Here is an 18,925-nt window from a genome sequence, read left to right as displayed (position 1 = left end):
TTTTGTTTCCTGTAGACACAGGAGTGAAACCTTCTCTGACCTTACAAGTTCGCGAACAACAGTATGTCTAGCACGGCGGTTGAGACTGTGAACATTCCATACACTTAAGTTTACATCCATAAGAAACACAAATCAATAGGAACGACCAAGGGGAACGCAAGGGCTGCTACAGGCACCCTTCCCTAATCAAATGCTCATCTGGAAATAGCACCTTAGTCACAGCATGAGTTCGTCATCCTCCAAGATGGCGCCCTAAAATGACCCGTCGATCTTGATGCCGAAGAGCTCCTGGATGGCAAGATAGTGCTCATCAAAGAGGCCCAACACGAACAGCTTCAAGTACTCCTGAAATGAGGCGGTGTCGGGTGCCTTGTCGTGAGCAATAAGCCCAAGTTAATGCATAATCACGTTTTGGACCACCGTCTCTGGGTTTGTGCGACGTCCCTTGGAGAAAGCCGCAATGCGATTGCTCCAGTGGAGAGAAGTGATGGGAGGCAGTGCCTTGGCACGTCTAACTCGTGGCTTTGTTGTAACGACTGGCACTCTAATCACTTTCTACAGGGAGGAGCAGAAATCTGCGACCAGAGGGCCTAAACTTCCAGGCGAACCGCCCCTTGTGGTGGTGACGTTATCGACCTTAGTGACCTGGGAAGGAGGTGGGGAATCCACATCTGGAGTAGCCATCGGGAAGGCCGCAGCCGCAGGTCCCACGACCAATGGCACAACGATAGGGGCAGCCTCAGAGATCACGCCCGGTGACACCTCGACCATTTGTCTTGCAAGGCCACCAAGCGGAAGTGCGACCCCAGGAAAGTAGAAGGCCTCTAGGGTTGGCCCCGCCATTGAAAGGTGAGCCCTCTAGGGGGCGGCTGGAGGGGTGCCAGAATGGTGCAGAACACCAATCGAACGGGAATGGGTCGTGTGGAGGAGCTGCGCTCCCTGCGTCACCCAGCCTGTACCGGTGTGGCGGTCGCGCGTTGGGCGGGGCGGGCCGCGCAATCAGCTTCCCAGACCATGGGGTTGGGTCCTCTCACAGGCGCCTGGGCCCGCTACGGGAAGCCGTCCGGCTCCACCGTCGAAGGGGCTGGAAAGCGGCGACACGGTGTGTGGTGGGCCGTCGTAGGTGATCCGTCCCTCCCAGGTGATGGCGAAGAGGTCGCCGTCGAGGGTGGTGGATTGAACGGCAGCGCGGCTGCGAACAGGAGGCTGCTGCGACCAGCCACCGGCATCGGGCGATAAATTCCTTGGGAGGCCCATGGTGGAATGGAGCATGGCCGGGGCGAGCTACAATGGGAAGAATTGGCGACCCAAAGGGTGACCCACCGAGGATGCACAATCCAACGAAGGCAGTTCCCGCACCATGCCAGGTCCGGGAGGCGCGCCTTCGGGAGGAGGCCCGCCACCTCTCGGTCCAGGACCTGCACCAGGACCTTGCGGCATGCTGACCCGCATGGCCGCACCATCACGTGTGGGGGCCGAGGAGTTCGCTGCGACCACCCGCAGGTCAGTAACTTCTAGAATGTTAATAACCGCCCGCTAGTGGATGCAATTAGCCGTAAGGAAGAATTCCTTGAGGTTGCCTTTTGATTCCATCTCCGGTGTTAGGGAAATGACCCAGCAAGAAGACCCAAGAATTTCCTGGGTCGTGCTATGCATCCAAAGGTGTACTGGCACCCCTCACAATGCCGATCCGAAGCCGGTAGTCCATGGACGCAGCACTGGCCCAGTTCTCGTGTCACCATCAACGGAAGACGAACTGCATCTCTCCCTCCGGCACCGGGGCATGGAGGACCCGGATCATGGTGTGGAAGTCCCTGAACATGATGAGGAATTCTTCAGGGTAATAGGGGTGAACTAGGAAAGAGCCCGGTTCAACCCCAAAGCGACCATGCAGGTACTCTTTGACATCAGCCATAGAAGAAGCCGACCGGCTGCTCGCGACCAAAGCTCTCTCGAGCGCGACCTCATTGGCGACCACCTCCACAGTATGCGGGATGACACACAACTCGATTCTCGGCCTCCGACAAGGAGCACCAAGAGGCGGGGGAGAGGAGACCACCTCTGGAGCTAGGCTGGCCATAGTTTCCAGACGACAAGGGTGGGAACTTGTCAGCGAGGGTGTGGCGCAGACTGCGTCGGAGCCGGTCACAGTCGAAGTAGAAGATGACGAGCGGTCCACCCTAGCCCCGGACGCGTGAGGCTAGTGCTGATGGAGTTGCCCCGGCAGCACCTGGGGTTGCCTGCCGGTAGGTGGTGGATGCGGGGTGTTGTTGCCTCAATGGCGCTTGTGGTTTCTTATCGACCGGTGGCGGTGGGGGTGGCGGTACCACGCAAGGAGGTGCCCGGCGCGAAGCCCTCCCTAGGCCAACAGCGCCACGAAGATGGGGCGCTGCGACGCCAAGGCCTGCTGAGGTGTGGCACAGGACCCTCGACCGCCAGCAGTCTTCAACGCGATGGCCCACCTGGTGGCAACGAAAGCACCATGCGGCATTGGGGCACCTGGCGGCGACATAGTCCTCGCCAAAGCAATTGAAGCAGAGTCCCACGAGGTCCGACGTCACCGGTCTGCGCGGGCGTGGCGGGGAGCGGGACATCGGTGTTTGCTGGGGCCAGCGACCTCCCAACCCTCTTCCGCGGCCTCATCCCCTTCCTCCTCCACGGTCGGGATGATGACGATTGTGCCCACCTGAATGGGGCTAGCTCATCGGGCGTCCGCCATGAATCCGCCGGCCACCGACAGCACCCGAGCATCAGTCGGCCGTGGGCTGGGAGGCGACCTGTGGTGGGATGCAGCGACCATGGAGCTCATCGAGGCGGGAGCATCGAATGGCCATGGGCTTGGAGGTGACCTAGGGTGAAAAGATGCGACCTTGGAGCCCGTCGAGGCGAGTAGGGGGGTTAGGCGCGGTGTGATTGTGCCGTGAGGGAGCATTTTGTGGGTGGGGGGGTGGGCGGTGACCGATGGTCGGACGCAATGAAAGGTCGGAAGGGCCCCGCCCTAGGGAGTGTTGAGCGACCGTTCCGAGCAAGCGGGGGGGGGGGGGCACCGCAAGAGCGTTGGTGAGGTGGTGGGCGTGGCCTTCGGAGCGAGTGCCACCGGCGGAGGGGCACACCGCAGGAGCGCTGGCGAGGGTGAGGGCGTGTGTTCTGGAATAGGGACGCCGGATCCACGGAGGACCTCCCTGAAGGTTGGGGATGGCGATCGGCCCGATGCGGAGAGGGACGGCGACCCGAACGCGAGAGTATGCCCAGATCTCGCGGATCGACGAGATTGAGGGTCCCGCCTCCAAAGAGCCGGGCCCTGGCGACCCTCCTAGACCGCCGAAGGTAGGTGTGGCGCAGGGGGAGGGGTGGAGATCCTCCGGATCTAGATCTAGCTCCAGCGAGGTGAGCTCGGGCATAGCAGCGAGACGCGAGTGGGAGGGAGGGTGGGGAAGGGGCGGAGGAGGTGCGGAGGGCTGGCCGCTAGCACCAGAGTGGCAGCCGGCGGGTGGCTGTGGCTGTTGGGACCAGAGTGGTCACTGGCGCAGAGCGGAGGGGGCAGAGCTCACTAGCGACTCAGGAAGGGTGAGCTCACTCGCAAATCAAAGCTGATGGTGGAGCATTGGGAAGAGTTATGCTAGGGCATCTACATCAACTAGAGCACCAAGCAGGCACATGGTCGTTAGCGAGCCGCTAGGGCTATTCATCGAACGATGATATGTGTTTATGGATTTAATCAAATTTTTGGTGTTCTAGCTAGAGCTAGTGATGTTAAGATTCAACACCTTGAACACCGTTCCCCTCGACTCTCTTCTCTTTGGGCCATCTAGCTGATCCGATACGAGCCGAGCTCGAGCTCCAAGCCTCCAAGGTAAGCAGCTTTGTCCGCGCCGGTCTCGAACACCAACCCGAGCTCGCTCGAGCTCGGCTCAAGGCGGTGTCGTGCTGTAGCTTGGGCACCTGGGCACGCTCGGGCTCTGCTCATTGGCACTTGACGGACCACCCCACCCCCACGCAGTCATTCCGTCGAACACCTCGCCGGCACGGCGGCACCGCTGTCTTCTCCGCATCCCCGCCGGCTGATCCCCGGAGGAGATGGAGAAGTTTTTCTCCTACACCTCTAACGCCCCACGGCGGGATGAGAACGCCGGCATCACCCTGCTCTCGGGCCCTCCGTGCTGGTAACGCGCCTCGTCCTCACCTTCGTTGCTCAAACTAGGCCCGTTTGCGCACGCGCCGCGCCGGGATCGAATCGCAGCAAACCGGGATCGTCACCCCCCGTGCTCTTGTTTTTCTGCAAGGCCAGCGGGAAGACCTCGCTCCTCTTCCAGTTCGCGGTGAACCGCACCGCGGAGAGCGGCCGCGGCGTGGTGTTCATCTGCAGCAAGGGGAGGATGGAGAACAACCCCCCTTTCTTGTCCCAGGTGAGGAGCCTTCGTTTGCTTGGCAACGTTGCTTATGGGGAAGGGAGCAACCTGCAGAGGTTGCACGTGCTGGACCGATGTTCCTTACTTCCGATGCCACGCCTTCAAATTTGATTTCAGGGTGTTGACCCATCGATGAGCTTACTTCAGAGGATACAAATCAAGTAAGAGATCTCTGACTCATGGATGTGGTCCTTGTTCTGCATAGTGATGAGGTGATCCCATGATTTGAAATTCTGAATGGTGTAAGATTGTGCAATGTTGTGTATTTGATAGATTGTGATGCTGGTTTTTCTTTCTGCTCGGTTTATGGTTTAAAATTTTGCTAAAACGGTGGCTGTTTCAAGTAGCTATGGCTAATTTATGCTCAAATTATGTGTTGTCTGCTCATAGATACGTTGAAGATGGTGACGAGATCAGAAAGTACTTTGCTGCATTTCACCTTCTTGACAACTTCCCCGCTGCAGTCATTGTTGATGATTTTGCAGATTTCTTCTCTGAAAGGTGTCACTTCTGTTCTGTCCTGTGACTTTAATGATATTTGTCTACAAAAGATTGCGAACTTCATGCTATGGCATGCAAATATGATTCAGCATTTGTACATAAACACCCTAAATCCCTAATATGCAGCAACCTTGCAATGTCCCTCCTTCTATGTTTCTTCTAAGTAAAACTTAAATGATGGATTTAAGGGCACTGATCCCTGAAAATCAGATATTTTGTTGTGCACTCTGTCTTGAATTGTTAATGTTATGTGCTCAATCATTTGTACATATCACTTGAGTTTCATATTATCTCATAGCTGAGCATATTTCATTTTAGAATACTGTCATCAGTTGTTTACTTAAGCATTTCCTTATAGCAGAAACTACTTCACTATGTTTTATGGATAATATAACCTACTTAACAAGCATTTTTGTCTGATTCCACTTTCCGCTATACAAAAAAGTTATGCACCAGTGCACAAAAAATTAAATTCTAGACTTGCAGCCTTTATTTTTCTATATATGTAGTTCTGACCTTGCTGAAACTGTAATAGGAGCTGCCAACAAAGATATGGGACTACTAGGGCTCGAGATCTTGCGATGGTCCGCGTGTTAGCTTTGTGCCACAATGCTATTGGGCATGCAAAGTAAGTGATGTAGTCAGTGCTAAATCTTGATATATCTTAGTACCAGTATGTTGTTTGGAGTAACCATCTAAATCTCATTCATAGTGCAAAGCTGGGAACCCTTGGTTCTTGCAATCTATTACTATCTGATGTACTGCAAGGTGATACCCCAAGATCGCTGTTCATTTACAAAAGATGGATAAATTCCATATATGCAATACGAGGTAAATCCTGTAGTAGACATTATTTCTTGTTCATTCAATTCTTACTTGTATTATGCAAATCCTTTTGTGTTGCCACTCATCATCTCAAAAGTTTCAATGGTTGAGATGGTAGAGCTGTTTGCATTCACATAGATTGGAAGTCATGTTGGGGCATAATGTTAATATGTATCCAACTTAAAATGCCCAGGTGAACATGTCAAACTACCTGTCAAATAGTCTTCAGAATGCAGATTATTGTTTTGAACCAAATGACCTTTTCTTTTATTTAATAATAGCTCCAGTTACTTTGTTCATGACTCAATACATGTTTAATATTGCTTGAGTTAGCATGTTTACACAATTTAATTTCTTGTCCTTTTGTAGGTGACGGCACAGGATCCTACATACTTAAGAATATTGGCAGTTCAGAAAGCGAATCCAAGAAAGCAAGAAAAGCTAAGTACTCAGTAGCGCTACAATATCTTGTTCTTGAAGAGATCAGCAATTAAGACTCCTCTCTCTTTTTTTATTACACTTGAGTGCCCAAGACTGTGGAGAAGTTACCTATCAGAGCAGCCAACAGCTAGTTTAGTATTCAGATTTCTACCAGTTGCACTTGGTGCATATGAGTTGGTTGTAAATGAAAATTTGCATCCCTAGTTGATATTTGACTTTTACATGTGCACCAACCAGCAACCTGGTTTATGTTGTATTGAACGACAGCAAGTATGTTGTGCTGAGCGCTGACAGATTTCCAATGTCCTCATCTTTCCGGAAGCTCAGGAACTGTTCTAGTTGCTGGGCTGGATTGCTTACTAGTGCCTGACAACTACTTAACGAAGTAGCAAGGGAGCCTTTTAGGAACATCCTTGGCACGAGCAAAGTGATAACTGAGTAGTCAACTTCACCATTTCTATTCAGATCAATGTATTGAGTTTCAGGTGTATTTCTATTAACTATTTTATTTGCCTTTGCTCTTCCTGTGAGTTCTTCATTCTGTGTATGCTTTTGCATCGAACGCTTTATGAAAACGGCTAGTAAAGTACGTCAAGAAAATATAGTGCAAGGTCGCCATGACATCTGACGCATCACGGCTCAACCGTAAAAAATTGCATCTCACTTATGGCGCAAGAACCTGATGAGCTTATCAATCTGGAGCTTTCGACCATTTGCAAAGTATAACATACCATGTGGAAGACGTAACTAAAAAAAAGATGTGGAAGACATTGCAATGTATATTATTTAAAACAACGTCGCGAAACCACATAAGTTAAGCTGCCAAGAAAATAACAAAGGACAAAAAAAAAGGCTGAACCAAAGGCTATGCCAGGGCATCAGACATCACGATGGTAGAAAGCTCTGTGAGACACGGTTCTACCTCTCCAGAACGAACTCAAAACTAGGAACACGCAAATGTCACGGAATTCTTCCTGACTTAGGCTAGCCATGCTTCTCATAGATCTTTAACAATCTCAATGCCCATGGAGTTAGCTGTGCCAATGATGGACTTGCACAGCGCCTCAAGCGACATGTGCTTGCAGAAGGGGTCAGCCTGTTTCAATTTCGCGATCTCGTACACGTGGCGGAGAGTGAGCGAAGACACATTGCTGTGGCCTGGGCGACTGCTGGCTGTTTCTATTCCTGCAGCCTTCTTGAGGAACCATGATACTGAGGGTGACTTGACCACAAACTCGAAGGTGCTATCCTTATAAGCAGTTAAGGTCACTTGCATTGGAGTCTCTGCCTTGTACTTCTGGGTCCTGGCATTGAAATCCTTGCAGAAAGCCATCAAATTGAGCCGATAGAAACCCAGTGCTGGACCAACTGGAGGTGCAGGACGGGCAGCACCAGCTGGAACAATAAGACGGATTGTTGCCAGTACAGGTTTCCTTGCTGCAGCATCTTTCAGAGTTGCTGCCATCATTCAGAGTAATACCTGCATTATAACAAGATGTTCCATCAATTCATCATCATTCAGAGTCAACGAAGCAGTAGCTGAAAATGACTAGTGTAACTAGTCATGTTTCAGGAACAGATTAAAAAAAAACATCTACTACAATCAACCTTCAAGAACACTGGAATCATCTACTACAGTGAACCTTCAAGAACACTGGAATCATCTACTACAGTGAATCTTCAAGAACACTGCATGGTAAGCACAGAGAGCAATCACTCAAAAAAACCTTCAAAACAGAAATCTTATTCTAACCTTCAAGGGAAAGATGCTATTCTTCAAATATATAACAACTGTTCGATCAAATAGTAATGTAACTTGGCTTGATGAATTTACTGAGTATATACATGACCCCGGGCAGAGCCAAAGGACATCTAGGAGAGACCTATGTCGAATTTGCAACATGAGTTAGCCAGTGACACAGCTTTTCTCTCTCAGCAGCAGCATAATCGTTTTATTTTTCTACAAGAAAGAGAAAAGGAAAGAAAAGGAGACATTTTGAAACAGATGAAAATAACAGGAATGCCAACAAAGGTATGACATCTGGCCACATTTGCACTCAAGGACTGAACTCTCTAAGAAGAAGCAGTACCCAGACATACATGGATCATGATCCAAAAATCATATGATATTTCAGGCAGGAAATTTGATGGACAGTAACATGCAAGCTCCCCGGCTAATCACTCGCTACGTATCCACCGATACGTCTAGTATACATAAATAAGTATTAAAATTTCCCTCGAAATACAATATCTCAATATGCAAGACGATGATATAGGTGGAAAACGTCCAGCCGTCCAGGACTAGCAATAGCAACGACATAGCAGCAGTTCAATCGCAGGCTAGCAGCAAAACAAACGAGCAAGACGGACGAAATGCAGAGGGACGGAGTTTCAGTTCACAAGTTACCTACTCCCGGCGGCTTTAGATCCAGCGGAGGCGCTCGATCCCGGCGGCGCGCTCGTCCCAGCGGCGGCGCAAAGAGACGGCGCAAGAGGATGAGAGCGGCGCGCTCCCTCCCGGCGGCGGCGCAGGAGACGAGAGCAAGAACTCGAGAAGAGGGATAGGGGCGGCCGCCGGTGTCTCGTCGACTCGTCTCCCCCCTCCTGCCTGCCGAGCTTGTTGAGAGAGCGAGAGGGGTTTAGGATGGGCCTAGTGGAGATGGGCTTCAACGTCAACTGGGCTTCAGAATGAGTTTTTCTCTCTCTTTTTTTGCGAATGGCTTCAAAATGAGTTGTTAACGTATCAGATCGACGTATCGCTGGGTATCGGAATCGTATCGCGAATTAAACTATTATTTTTAAATCGAATTAATCATACGTGTATCGGGACGTATAATATCATGACCTTCCAGGCATATAGGTGATTGATTCATAGCTAATCAGAACAACATCCTAGAGTGATGTGGCCGTGAAACAGCCGGCTAATGTGACACGAAATTTTACTGAGTGACCATTATCTACAGCTACACCTATCAAATGAACCACTTTGCAATATTTACGACAGGCAATTTGCAGGATGCTGACATACAAAGCCCAAGCCTGGTCAAACACAGATTGGGACACTATTGGAGCTGGATTTTCCTGGTTCGTTTTCAAAACAGATTTTTAGGAACATATTCTAGACATTTTTAGAGATGCTTTAAAACGAGTGCTTTCTGATAGCCATTGCGGACCACTGTGGGACCTCCGTATTTAGCGCAAAGAACTATTCTTTATAGGCTCCTAAAAATAAAAGAAACATAGAAATGTTGTAGCCTTGCTTTCAAATTCCCCGTACCCGAGCACAACTAATAGCGTACAAAAATCGCTATAAAGAAAAGCACTGACAGTGACACCGGCACGTTGGTGACGGCGGATAATCTCTGCCCTAGAGTCCGTTACGGAAGAGACTACCTGGGTCACACTCGCTGACAGACACTGAAACAGAAACAAGGAACTTGTTTTGAATCGCTGAACTTTGCGCGGAACTTTAGCATCGTACTCGTCTTCAGAACAAAACAAATCATATCCTCATCAGATAAATTAGTAAGCCCTACAATACAATAATGTCACAAGCTTGTTTACACCGACCGTAGTCCAGACCAGGCTCCCCGCCAGGATCTTCCTTCCCTCTTGTGTTGATGTATCCATGGGCACGCAGTCTATCCATCATCAAATGACATTGGGAGCATCGCAAAAAAGAAATAAATCAAGTACAATGGATTTCCTCACTCAGCTGCTGTGTTTGATTCCTCCATTTGGTCATCTCCAGGGAGTCCAAATATCCGTAGGTTGCGGTCCATAGAACCTACGGCAATGTACTTAGCATCGGCTCCAAACTTCACAGAAGTTACTTTACCTATGGAAGAATGCCACAACACTAAGTCAATCAGTGCTAAAAGATGAGATGGTAATCAAAGACATCGACAAAAGAGGGAGTGAGGGATATACCAGTTCCTGATAAATCCGGTAACGTCTTGATAAGATTCCACTCAACCTTAACATTAGCTACTTGGTGAACCCTACAGACACAATCAGAAGGCAGTCCTTCAGTTTCACAATAATAATATGACTACCACTATCAGGAGCGATTATTCTTCTGTATAACACAAGCCTTATATTATTATATTATGTATATAATACTGACAGCACAATTCAAATATTTCATATTTGTCAAGTTACCTATGGAGCCATGAAGTTTATATTCTTTGTGCAACAGAAATATTATGATGCAGATACACATGTGGTCTAACATTGTCTATCAAGTTTAACATCTCGATGCAAATGTCTAGCCAGAAACCGAACAAATGATGAATCTCGATGGAAGAAACTCTGGCATTTCAAGAAGTCTCTTGTGTAATAAGCATGATTGTACTATACAAAAACACATCAAAAGCAACAAATGTAAAAGTATACAACATTTAAAGAAATAATATGCAGTATAGCAAAACCATCTAAAAGTGCTCAGAGGCCACTAGGTGATCAAGTAGCCAGCCTGCAAACTGGAGGTCCGTCTAACTTGTCTAGATTACAAAAGGAATCCCCAAATAACATTGTCAGGAACATGAACTCTCAAATACCAGTAATTACAAGTTAATGAAACTTACCTTATGTCTGAACCACCAATGGCAAGATAGTTTCCGCTAAAATCAAATTCCACTGCAAGACAAAAGAGTAATAGATCAGATTTTTAAACTGATTTTAAAGAATGAAAATTTTCATTTACAAAAGAACGAATGAATTCTACAGGAAACAGGCACATTCTGAATTCCACAAAGGGCAATAAAGTATCAAGGTAACATGCCGATAGTGAATTTCATAAATCAAATAACCCTGTAAAGTTAGCTCTAACTATAAATATGCAAGCATGTGCAACATTCGCTGTTCACAACCTAGTAAGCTACTTACCAGCATTCGTCGGCGTGTCTGAATCATAGGGAGAGAAGGTCCTAAAATTCCTCAATTTCCGAAGATCCCAAAGCTTGACACCATCATGAGCAGCAGTCTGCAAAGTGGTGGGAGAATATTAGAAACCAAATAAATTCAACATTGTGCGCATTGCTTTTATGGGAAAGTACTTACAGCAAGGAAGTAACCATTTTCAGAGAAGGACATAGCAGTGACTGGTCCAACATGCCCCTCAAACTTTGCAACATTTGACTACAGATATAGTCATTATCAGACATGTTTCAAGAGCACAATCACCTAAAGATATTCTTGAATAAAGTGATACATAACACAAACCATACCTGAGTCTTCACGTCCCAAATTTTAACAACAGCATCAGTAGTTCCTGTTCCAAGGATAAGACCATCTGGATGGAAAGATGCAGATGTATATCCCTCTTGTCCTGAAGCCTCGCCAACCTGAAGTAATAATCACACGTATTGGTAATTTGGTATGCATATTCATAGAATGTGTTAGTGCTATGTTCATGTGTGAAGAGTGAAGAGTTGACCTGTGTGAGGCAAGATCCTGTTGATATATCATAGAAGCACCAGGAGTTATCCTTGGAAGCAGTCACGAAATACTTTTGAGTTGCATGGACTGTAACAGCTTCAACCTAAGGAATACAAAAAGGAACCATAGGCTTTTTAATAACAAAGTGACTAAAAATTAGACAAGGATTAATACAAGTCCAGCTATAGTTCCTGTCTAATAAAAAGGTGCCAAGCACTGCTGTAGTATAGAAGTATGGTAAATGAAAAAAGAAAGGGTGCATTTTCACATTTCTGTAATTAAAACAGCTAAAACAGTTTATAGTGCAGCAATCAAGAAAACTTGATCGAAAACCATCATATTTCAAGACTTTGTGATAGAAGCATATCAGATATATCCATCAGAAAATATTTTGCAAACTATAATTTACATTACAAATTTCACCTCAGAAGTTTATTGTTACCTCAAACCATAAGTCATTCCATCAGATATACAAAGTAATAATATCATATTTGTAAGCCTTGCCAAATTTACAGCAATGGCAATCTGAATGCAAAGAAAGGAATATGGATGTGTGCATAGAGCATACAAATAGATGTCCGAGGAAACTATGCTTGGGGAAATTGTGGAATTAAGAATGCAAGAACCATTACAGAAATCAGACCACCAAAATACTAACCTCAGCAGTATGATCTTTCAATGTATGGATGCAGTTATAGTTTCCATTCTCGCTCTCTTGCCAAATGCGAACAGTCTGCAGCATTTGCAAATAAATCAGTAATCCAGTTACTATGACGACATTATTTTTTGCAATTACTTAAACCCATAACAAATGGGAATCACCTTATCTGCAGATCCAGTTACAAAGAGTCCATCCCGTGGAACAAACTTCAAAGTGGTTATCTGTGGAATGGATAGTGTCAAACAAGCCTTAGAAAGATATTTGGCGGCAACTATAGAAGATACCGTAAAATTCAAAAGCACGTGGAGAAATACCTTCTTTGAGTGACCAGTAAGCGTGCACAAGATTTGACCAGATGGCCGATCAAACAGCACTGCATTTGTGTCGATACCCCCAGTTGCAACAATGTCCTGTGAATCCATGATAAGAACAAAGTAACTGAATAAATTGAACAAAACTCTCCATTAATTTAACTAAACTAACGTTGAAATAAGCAATGCTCCAATTAAAATTGCATCGATAATCAATTAATCATGATGATAACTGAAAACTAGTGAATTTAACACAGCATATCAACATTTTCTCAGAAGGTTCTTGCATCACTATTTCCCTGTTCAAGGATATACCGCATCAAGGCAAAGTACACTCCAAGCGCTTTGACACAAGGGGAATGGCCGAATGGGCAACAAAATGACAAGAGGTGTCATGGAATGCTGCCCTATCAATGATTGTTTACAGGGAGTGCCACGGGAAATCAGGCTTAAAGTCAACTACGTCAGCTAAAACAATGAATTTGCAGCATACAGAGCCCTGTATGGGCCACTAATTTGTCCATAATTGCTTATCCAGGTGCAACAAAATGCATCACATTGCCAGATACAAGCAATGTACAGCCTTATGTCCAGTAGCAAAAATGTGTGATTCGGTAGGTTCATATATACAGTATCGAACAAGTTGCGGTAACAAACTAACCTTTGAAGGATGAATGTCCATGGACAAAATGCCTGGTTTGTTTGTCTTATGAAGGGGATGACTACTGATTTGAGTATATCTCTCAAGTGCATCAATCGGCGCCAGAGTTGGCGGAACCTGAGACAAAACAGAAAGAATTAGTCACAAAGTGAAGAATAAAACACAGCTAAAGCTTAACCTACAGCGGAAGGGTCTGGAACTAGTGCATTAGCGTGTCAGATTTAAAGTAACTTGCACCATGACATGAACTTGAAACAAGCTAAATCTGGAGAACATGATTAACTACCACAATGAATGTTTTCAACCTTGTTCTACTTTTTAACGCTGCTAAGGATAGTGCATACCTGTCTTTTCTTACGCTGTGCTGAAAGCATGGTATTACACTCTGTAAGTTCATCAATCATGACAGGGTTGATACCAGGACGAATCTTCTTCCCGTCAGGGCCAATTTCATCTTCCGTTGCTGTATCAAACAAAGATGAATCATTTTACCTAGAACCTGAACTATCAATTTACACAGAGAAGACCAATCAGCTGATACCTCTTTTTCCGTTGGAAACAACAGCTGCAGGAGCAGCTGCTGCAACTGATGCAGGAATCTGTCTCTCAGCTTGAGCCAAAAGTGTTCTAGCCTCATCTCTTTCCTTCTTTAATCTGGCTATAACACGGCAGGCGGCATCATGCTGGAAGGGACAAAAAAAAGGGCAAGTAAACATCATTGGCTAGATAGATTATTTTTTCACTTTTTTCCGAAAAAATATATAACCAAAACCATTTAGTTGAGAAAAGAGTTTAACATATGAACTTCAATACAGCAGAAAATTCTAGCAGTAATAAGAAAGAAGCATATAGCATACACAGTTTTTTTATTGAAAATCAAAGAAACCAAGGTAAATATAGTTCTTTACCAAAAAGCTTGTAGACCAATAGACATGCTTCCTTAAAAATGACTTAGCAGTTTAGCGCTAATAATATCTATCATTTAGTTGTTTCCTAGATTCAGCTTATTAGCATTATTGCAGACCAAGCCATTATCATCATTTCGACATTTCGTATATCTTATTATGCAAAGGAAACAAAAAATAGAATTCCACACCAACAGTTCAGCATACAGGAACATAATCAGCTGACCAATTTCAAAACCAGAAATAAATGTGGAGTGCCATTAAATCAACAGCCATTACACAAAGCATCCTCCAGCACATGCACAACTGAAATATACAATATAAAAGTAGTTTCACAACATTATAATTTTAAAATATTAAAAAAATACATCTAGTAGAAACTACTAGATGGGCTTGTGGTAATGTCCAAAACTACACCTTTTTCATCATCAGAGGGAGTAATGCTTATTATATAGATCTAAATATAAATCGTAATTCAGGGCCATCAATTTGATTCAAAAAGTCATCTTAAAACAAAGGTTACATATTCAAATAAGAGTATATAAGCCATTAAATATAAATAAATAGAGGAGCAAGCAAACATTGTTGAGCTACAGAATGATTTGGCATCTTAGCACATCTAGTGTTACCATAAGGAGGGAAAGTCAGTTTCGTCAATTGAAGTTGTATGCTCAACATGAATCTACCGCGCTCCAGCTACAAAGCTATGGAGAAGCTCAAGTACAGCCAAACAGACCATTAATCAACCAAAGTTACAGACTTATATTACCCTAAACATAAACATTGGTATATTGTTCCAAGCAAACTAGAACATATTGCTTAAACAGGATATGGGGAAAATGAATAGGTGATTGAAAGACCTGGTAGAGCGCATGACTAAGTTCTTGTCTTGCTGTGTGAAGCTGCTGCTCCAAAGAATAATTAGAAAGCATGAGAGCATCCCACTCCTGCAAAGTTCAGGAAAAACAAGTTCTGCTTAGAGCTAGAGTGGATCGTGATTCAAAATTTTTGGAAAGGCCATAGTAATATGATATGGATCACATAAAGATACCAAGTTCCATGCTGATTCAGCACAATCATGGAAGTAAAGAACCAGCAAACTATTACAAGTTTATTCTTAAAATAAGATCAACTGTCAGATTCACTTCCAAATATAGCAATCAGTGCTTCAATTTGTGCACACACACTAACATGTAGAATTGCCTCCTACACAACAATTATGGATCAGTAGCTAGCATTTTATTTAGAAAATAGCTTTCTACTAGGACGTAGATGATGAGAGCTAAAACTTTTGTAACCTGCTGTTGATATTAACTTTAGGCTAGACTCCACAGACTTTAACAGTAGCATGGATGCATGGTTTGAATGAGGACAGATGGATGCAATGGGATATCTAATCTGCAGCTGTTGAATATATATATATACACATATATATATAACAGGGTTCTAAATAGCTAGCTGTAGATACTGTAGATACACTATAGCTAGCTACACATGCCACTATAAGTGGTACGGTCTATTTTGGCACCACGCTGCTATGCTGCTACAAACGCTATTTAAAACCTTGATAATAAGGATATAAGGGGGCAGACTTGTGCAAGCTTAAAAGGCACGTGTGTAGTTAATCTCAACAGCATACATGTCACAGATTAGTTAAAAGAAATGCCCAGGCACGTGTGGGTCATAGACTTTGCACCCTGCCACTTTGCGCTTAAGCCCAAAAAGGCGTGCACCTGCGCAAATGCGCACTGGGCCTGGAGCAGCAGGTGGTCATGCTGCGCTGTATCCAGGCACACATTTCTTGCACTATGGGATACAAATGTTAACACTAACAATTGAAGAAATGTTATCGATAGCTCAGATCAAATTTTAATATGCTAAATAAGCCTGGTAGAAATTACTGGCAAAGATTGGAACCCTTACATTTTGAAAAATCCCAAGGAGTCCTGGAATGCTTGCAGCCTGCAAAGGCCTAGGCTTCACAACCTGCGAAGGATAGAGTTCTTCAAAAGTTTTGGCAGATTGGACCAGCAGTAATAAAATATTTACGGATTACACAAGACTACCAGAGTCAATAAACTAATGAGTGATACAACAACTGGGTCCTAATGAAATACAGCAATTAATGCAAATGCAAAATATCAAGAGTACACAAAATCAAACCCCACTGTTGATTCCAAAAGCATATCAATTAGTTCATGAAACTTCAGAAGAGTAATCTAATGTTTTAAGTGCCCAGAAAAAAGAATTGATGAAATTTCATGGATTTCATAAGTTCGATTTTTTAGAAAGTATTTTTGCATTGCAAATAGCAGTAGAACTACAACTTCAGCATATGTATGTTCCTTTTCAGCTACTGGATAGGGTGTTGCAATAGCATCATGCGAAAAGAAACATTAAAGAACCCTATATGGATCTAGGAATGACCATGTATAGAGTCTCCTACGAAGGTAAACTAAAACCCTAACATCATCTTTTTCCCACTTGTATCTGGGCAGCTGAAGTGAACACATCACATAACCAAGGAAAATATCGATAGGTAAAAGGTTATGCGGCGGCTACAAATTGATCACTAACCTCACAATCTTTTGTATTTTCTTTTGAATCTCAGATGTATGATTTGTAGGCTTTTACCTACTAAAGTAGTGGGAGTTATACTGACAATGTGCCACCTTGTTAGTGTGTTAATGCACAAGAACCTTGTGGCGTAATTTGGTTTCTTCATATGATGCTAGAGGATCTCCACTCTACCTTGCTCAAAAATATCGCAAGCAACCTTACGAGACATAAATTGGCTACTGTGATACTCTACAGTCCACACCATATATGCTACTGGAAACTGTTGCTTCAACAACTTGTTAGCATACCAGAGAAGCCTTACCTTGTTGGTCTTGACCGGCACAATATCGTCCATGGTGAGCTCCTCCTTGGTGACCGGACACTTGCCATGGTCCTGCAACGCGACCGCCACGACACGAATTTAGCGGAAACAATTTTCCGAATAAAAAATTGCGGCGCGAGATCTGGGACGAAGCTACGGACCTCAACGTAGCGCTCGATGAGCCGCCGCTCGAAGAGGAGCCCCGACTTCTTGGACACCACCGGCTCGTCCGGCACCTCGCCGGAGACTACAGGGAAGCAACACTGGACGAGTTAGCTCAAGAGGCGACGGATCAGATAAGCTAGGGTTAGGAGGGGGGAGGGGGGGGGGGCATTACTCGCGCAGATCATAGCGGCGGGGGAGGGCGAAGGACGGTCGGCGCGGAAAGAGAGCGCGGCGCCGCGGCTGAGTCCCCCCGGACGGCGACCACCTCGGCGGGAAGCGGTTGGCGGCGCCGGCGGCGGGGCGGGAGGATTCGGCTGCGGCGGGGAGCAAAAGGTTTTTGCCGCTAGGGTTTTAATTCGAGTGGAGTGGGAAATTTTGTCATCCGGTGTTCTTTTTCGTTTTAGCCCTCCTAGTTGGCGCCCGTGGCGGCGCCAAATTGACGTGAGCGCTCTCAACTTCTGGCAAATTCCCAAGCATGCCCTCGAATTTTCGCGGTCCTTTTCGTGGCAAAAGGCTGGACAATTTTTGTTGGGCTTCGTAGGCCTGATCTGCTGCTGGCCCGCCCGTTAAAGGGCTGCAAGAGTGGGCTGAAATGCACGACACCTTGGGCCAATTCCTGTTTGACTCCTTCCTTCGGCGTGGCATTCTGATGAGCTCAAACAACTCGCTCACTCAAAAGCTGCGTCTGAGTTCAAACCGGCCGTCCCCATCGCCGCCGCATCGTCCGTCCGGTCGCCGTCGTCGTTCTTGCCACGGCGGCCGCCGGACCGGATCCGGCGTGCAGCGGGCACGTTCCCACCACGGTTTTGACAAGCGTCGTGACCGAAAGGCGAAAGGGGGACCACGAAGATGCCACGCCACCCAGCATCTACATATATTCTAGCGTGCTCGTCGAGTGCTTGTGCTTCCATACTCCATATACTCCTAACATGGAAACAGGGAGCCCCTGCACGTACGGCCGCACGACTCCTACAGTTACACCCTGATTAACCCACGTTCACTACTGTTAACCGTGATTCTGTCGGGAAGACAGCGGAGAGAGTCAGGAACTCCGGGATGCTAAAGAACAGCATAATTTATCGTTATCCGCCAAAATCTGCCACACTTTTACCCCCCCCCCCCCCCCCCCCCCAAAAAAAAAAAAACCCTGGTGGCAATGTAGCATCTGATAACCACGCATGCCTTGTGCCTTGCCGTTGTACACTGTGGTGACAGCAACCCAGTCCCACGCAGGAACGAACCGGCCGCCGCCGTACGCCCGCGCATCGTCCCTCCCCCTCCCGGCGATCGACACCCGCGCGCAGGCAAAATTGACAAGTCGGAGCCAGCACTCGATCGCGTGAACGGAATATGTGGAGCACGTTGCGCAGGGCCCCGGGGTGCGCGTGTGCCGACCCCGCGCTTCCGACAGGTTTCCAGCGAAAACGCGCCACCCCCTCCATTCTACTCCGAGAAACTTAATCTGCACATGTGTAATTTATTTTTTGCACCAAATTCTGTATGAGATGCATATTTTACCAACGTTTGCACGTAAAAATACTTTTTAGATTTTTTTTAAATACGCACGGGTGTACATATCTTTTTTAGAATTTTTATCAAGCATTTGATTGCTCACATGTTATCACTAACAGGGGCGTCTCATCGATGACTCCCAAACATGTGAACACCCACCCACGTTTCGGAAAATCGTGGCCCTCCCGCTAGCCCGGATCGAACGGCGGCTCCG

At 46.0% G+C, this 18,925-nt stretch overlaps 3 protein-coding genes across 5 annotated transcripts; 1 reads left to right on the top strand and 2 right to left on the bottom strand.

Moving 5' to 3' along the window:
• The first annotated feature begins 3,783 nt into the window (after window positions 1-3,783).
• LOC101785905 lies at window positions 3,784-6,693 on the top strand. Its single transcript, XM_004982876.3, has 7 exons — window positions 3,784-4,163; window positions 4,289-4,406; window positions 4,527-4,570; window positions 4,800-4,910; window positions 5,446-5,538; window positions 5,623-5,741; window positions 6,105-6,693. The coding sequence occupies exons 1-7, from the start codon at window positions 4,078-4,080 to the stop codon at window positions 6,227-6,229; spliced, it is 696 nt and encodes a 231-aa protein (XP_004982933.1). The 5' UTR covers window positions 3,784-4,077; the 3' UTR covers window positions 6,230-6,693.
• A 204-nt stretch (window positions 6,694-6,897) lies between these two features.
• LOC101784969 (50S ribosomal protein L11) lies at window positions 6,898-8,818 on the bottom strand. 3 transcript variants are annotated; one of them, XM_004982874.3, is made up of 2 exons: window positions 8,588-8,806; window positions 6,898-7,656 (listed from the first exon to the last, which is right to left on the bottom strand). In XM_004982874.3, exon 2 carries the CDS (start codon window positions 7,642-7,644, stop codon window positions 7,174-7,176), a length of 471 nt encoding a protein of 156 aa, XP_004982931.1. In that variant the 5' UTR covers window positions 7,645-7,656; window positions 8,588-8,806; the 3' UTR covers window positions 6,898-7,173. The 3 variants fall into 3 exon arrangements, with proteins under 3 accessions (XP_004982931.1, XP_012704653.1, XP_004982930.1); XM_012849199.3 differs by lacking the exon at window positions 8,588-8,806 and adding an exon at window positions 7,785-7,871; XM_004982873.2 differs by having other exon boundaries at window positions 6,925-7,656; window positions 8,584-8,818.
• A 776-nt stretch (window positions 8,819-9,594) lies between these two features.
• On the bottom strand, window positions 9,595-17,566 carry LOC101784568 (pre-mRNA-processing factor 19). Its single transcript, XM_004982872.2, has 18 exons — window positions 17,372-17,566; window positions 17,196-17,281; window positions 17,035-17,106; window positions 16,077-16,139; window positions 15,014-15,100; window positions 13,790-13,931; window positions 13,593-13,711; window positions 13,249-13,365; window positions 12,591-12,686; window positions 12,438-12,497; window positions 12,274-12,348; window positions 11,614-11,718; window positions 11,405-11,521; window positions 11,238-11,315; window positions 11,064-11,160; window positions 10,763-10,814; window positions 10,107-10,177; window positions 9,595-10,014 (listed from the first exon to the last, which is right to left on the bottom strand). Exons 1-18 carry the CDS (start codon window positions 17,382-17,384, stop codon window positions 9,884-9,886), a joined length of 1,581 nt encoding a protein of 526 aa, XP_004982929.1. The 5' UTR covers window positions 17,385-17,566; the 3' UTR covers window positions 9,595-9,883.
• Between the last annotated feature and the right edge of the window lie 1,359 nt (window positions 17,567-18,925).

Source organism: Setaria italica, chromosome IX (genome assembly GCF_000263155.2).
Source record: "Setaria italica strain Yugu1 chromosome IX, Setaria_italica_v2.0, whole genome shotgun sequence".
In the NCBI taxonomy this organism is placed as follows: Eukaryota; Viridiplantae; Streptophyta; class Magnoliopsida; order Poales; family Poaceae; genus Setaria; species Setaria italica.
The sequence above is the reverse complement of the archived record's forward strand: the minus strand, read 5'-3'. Positions and strand labels throughout refer to the sequence as shown.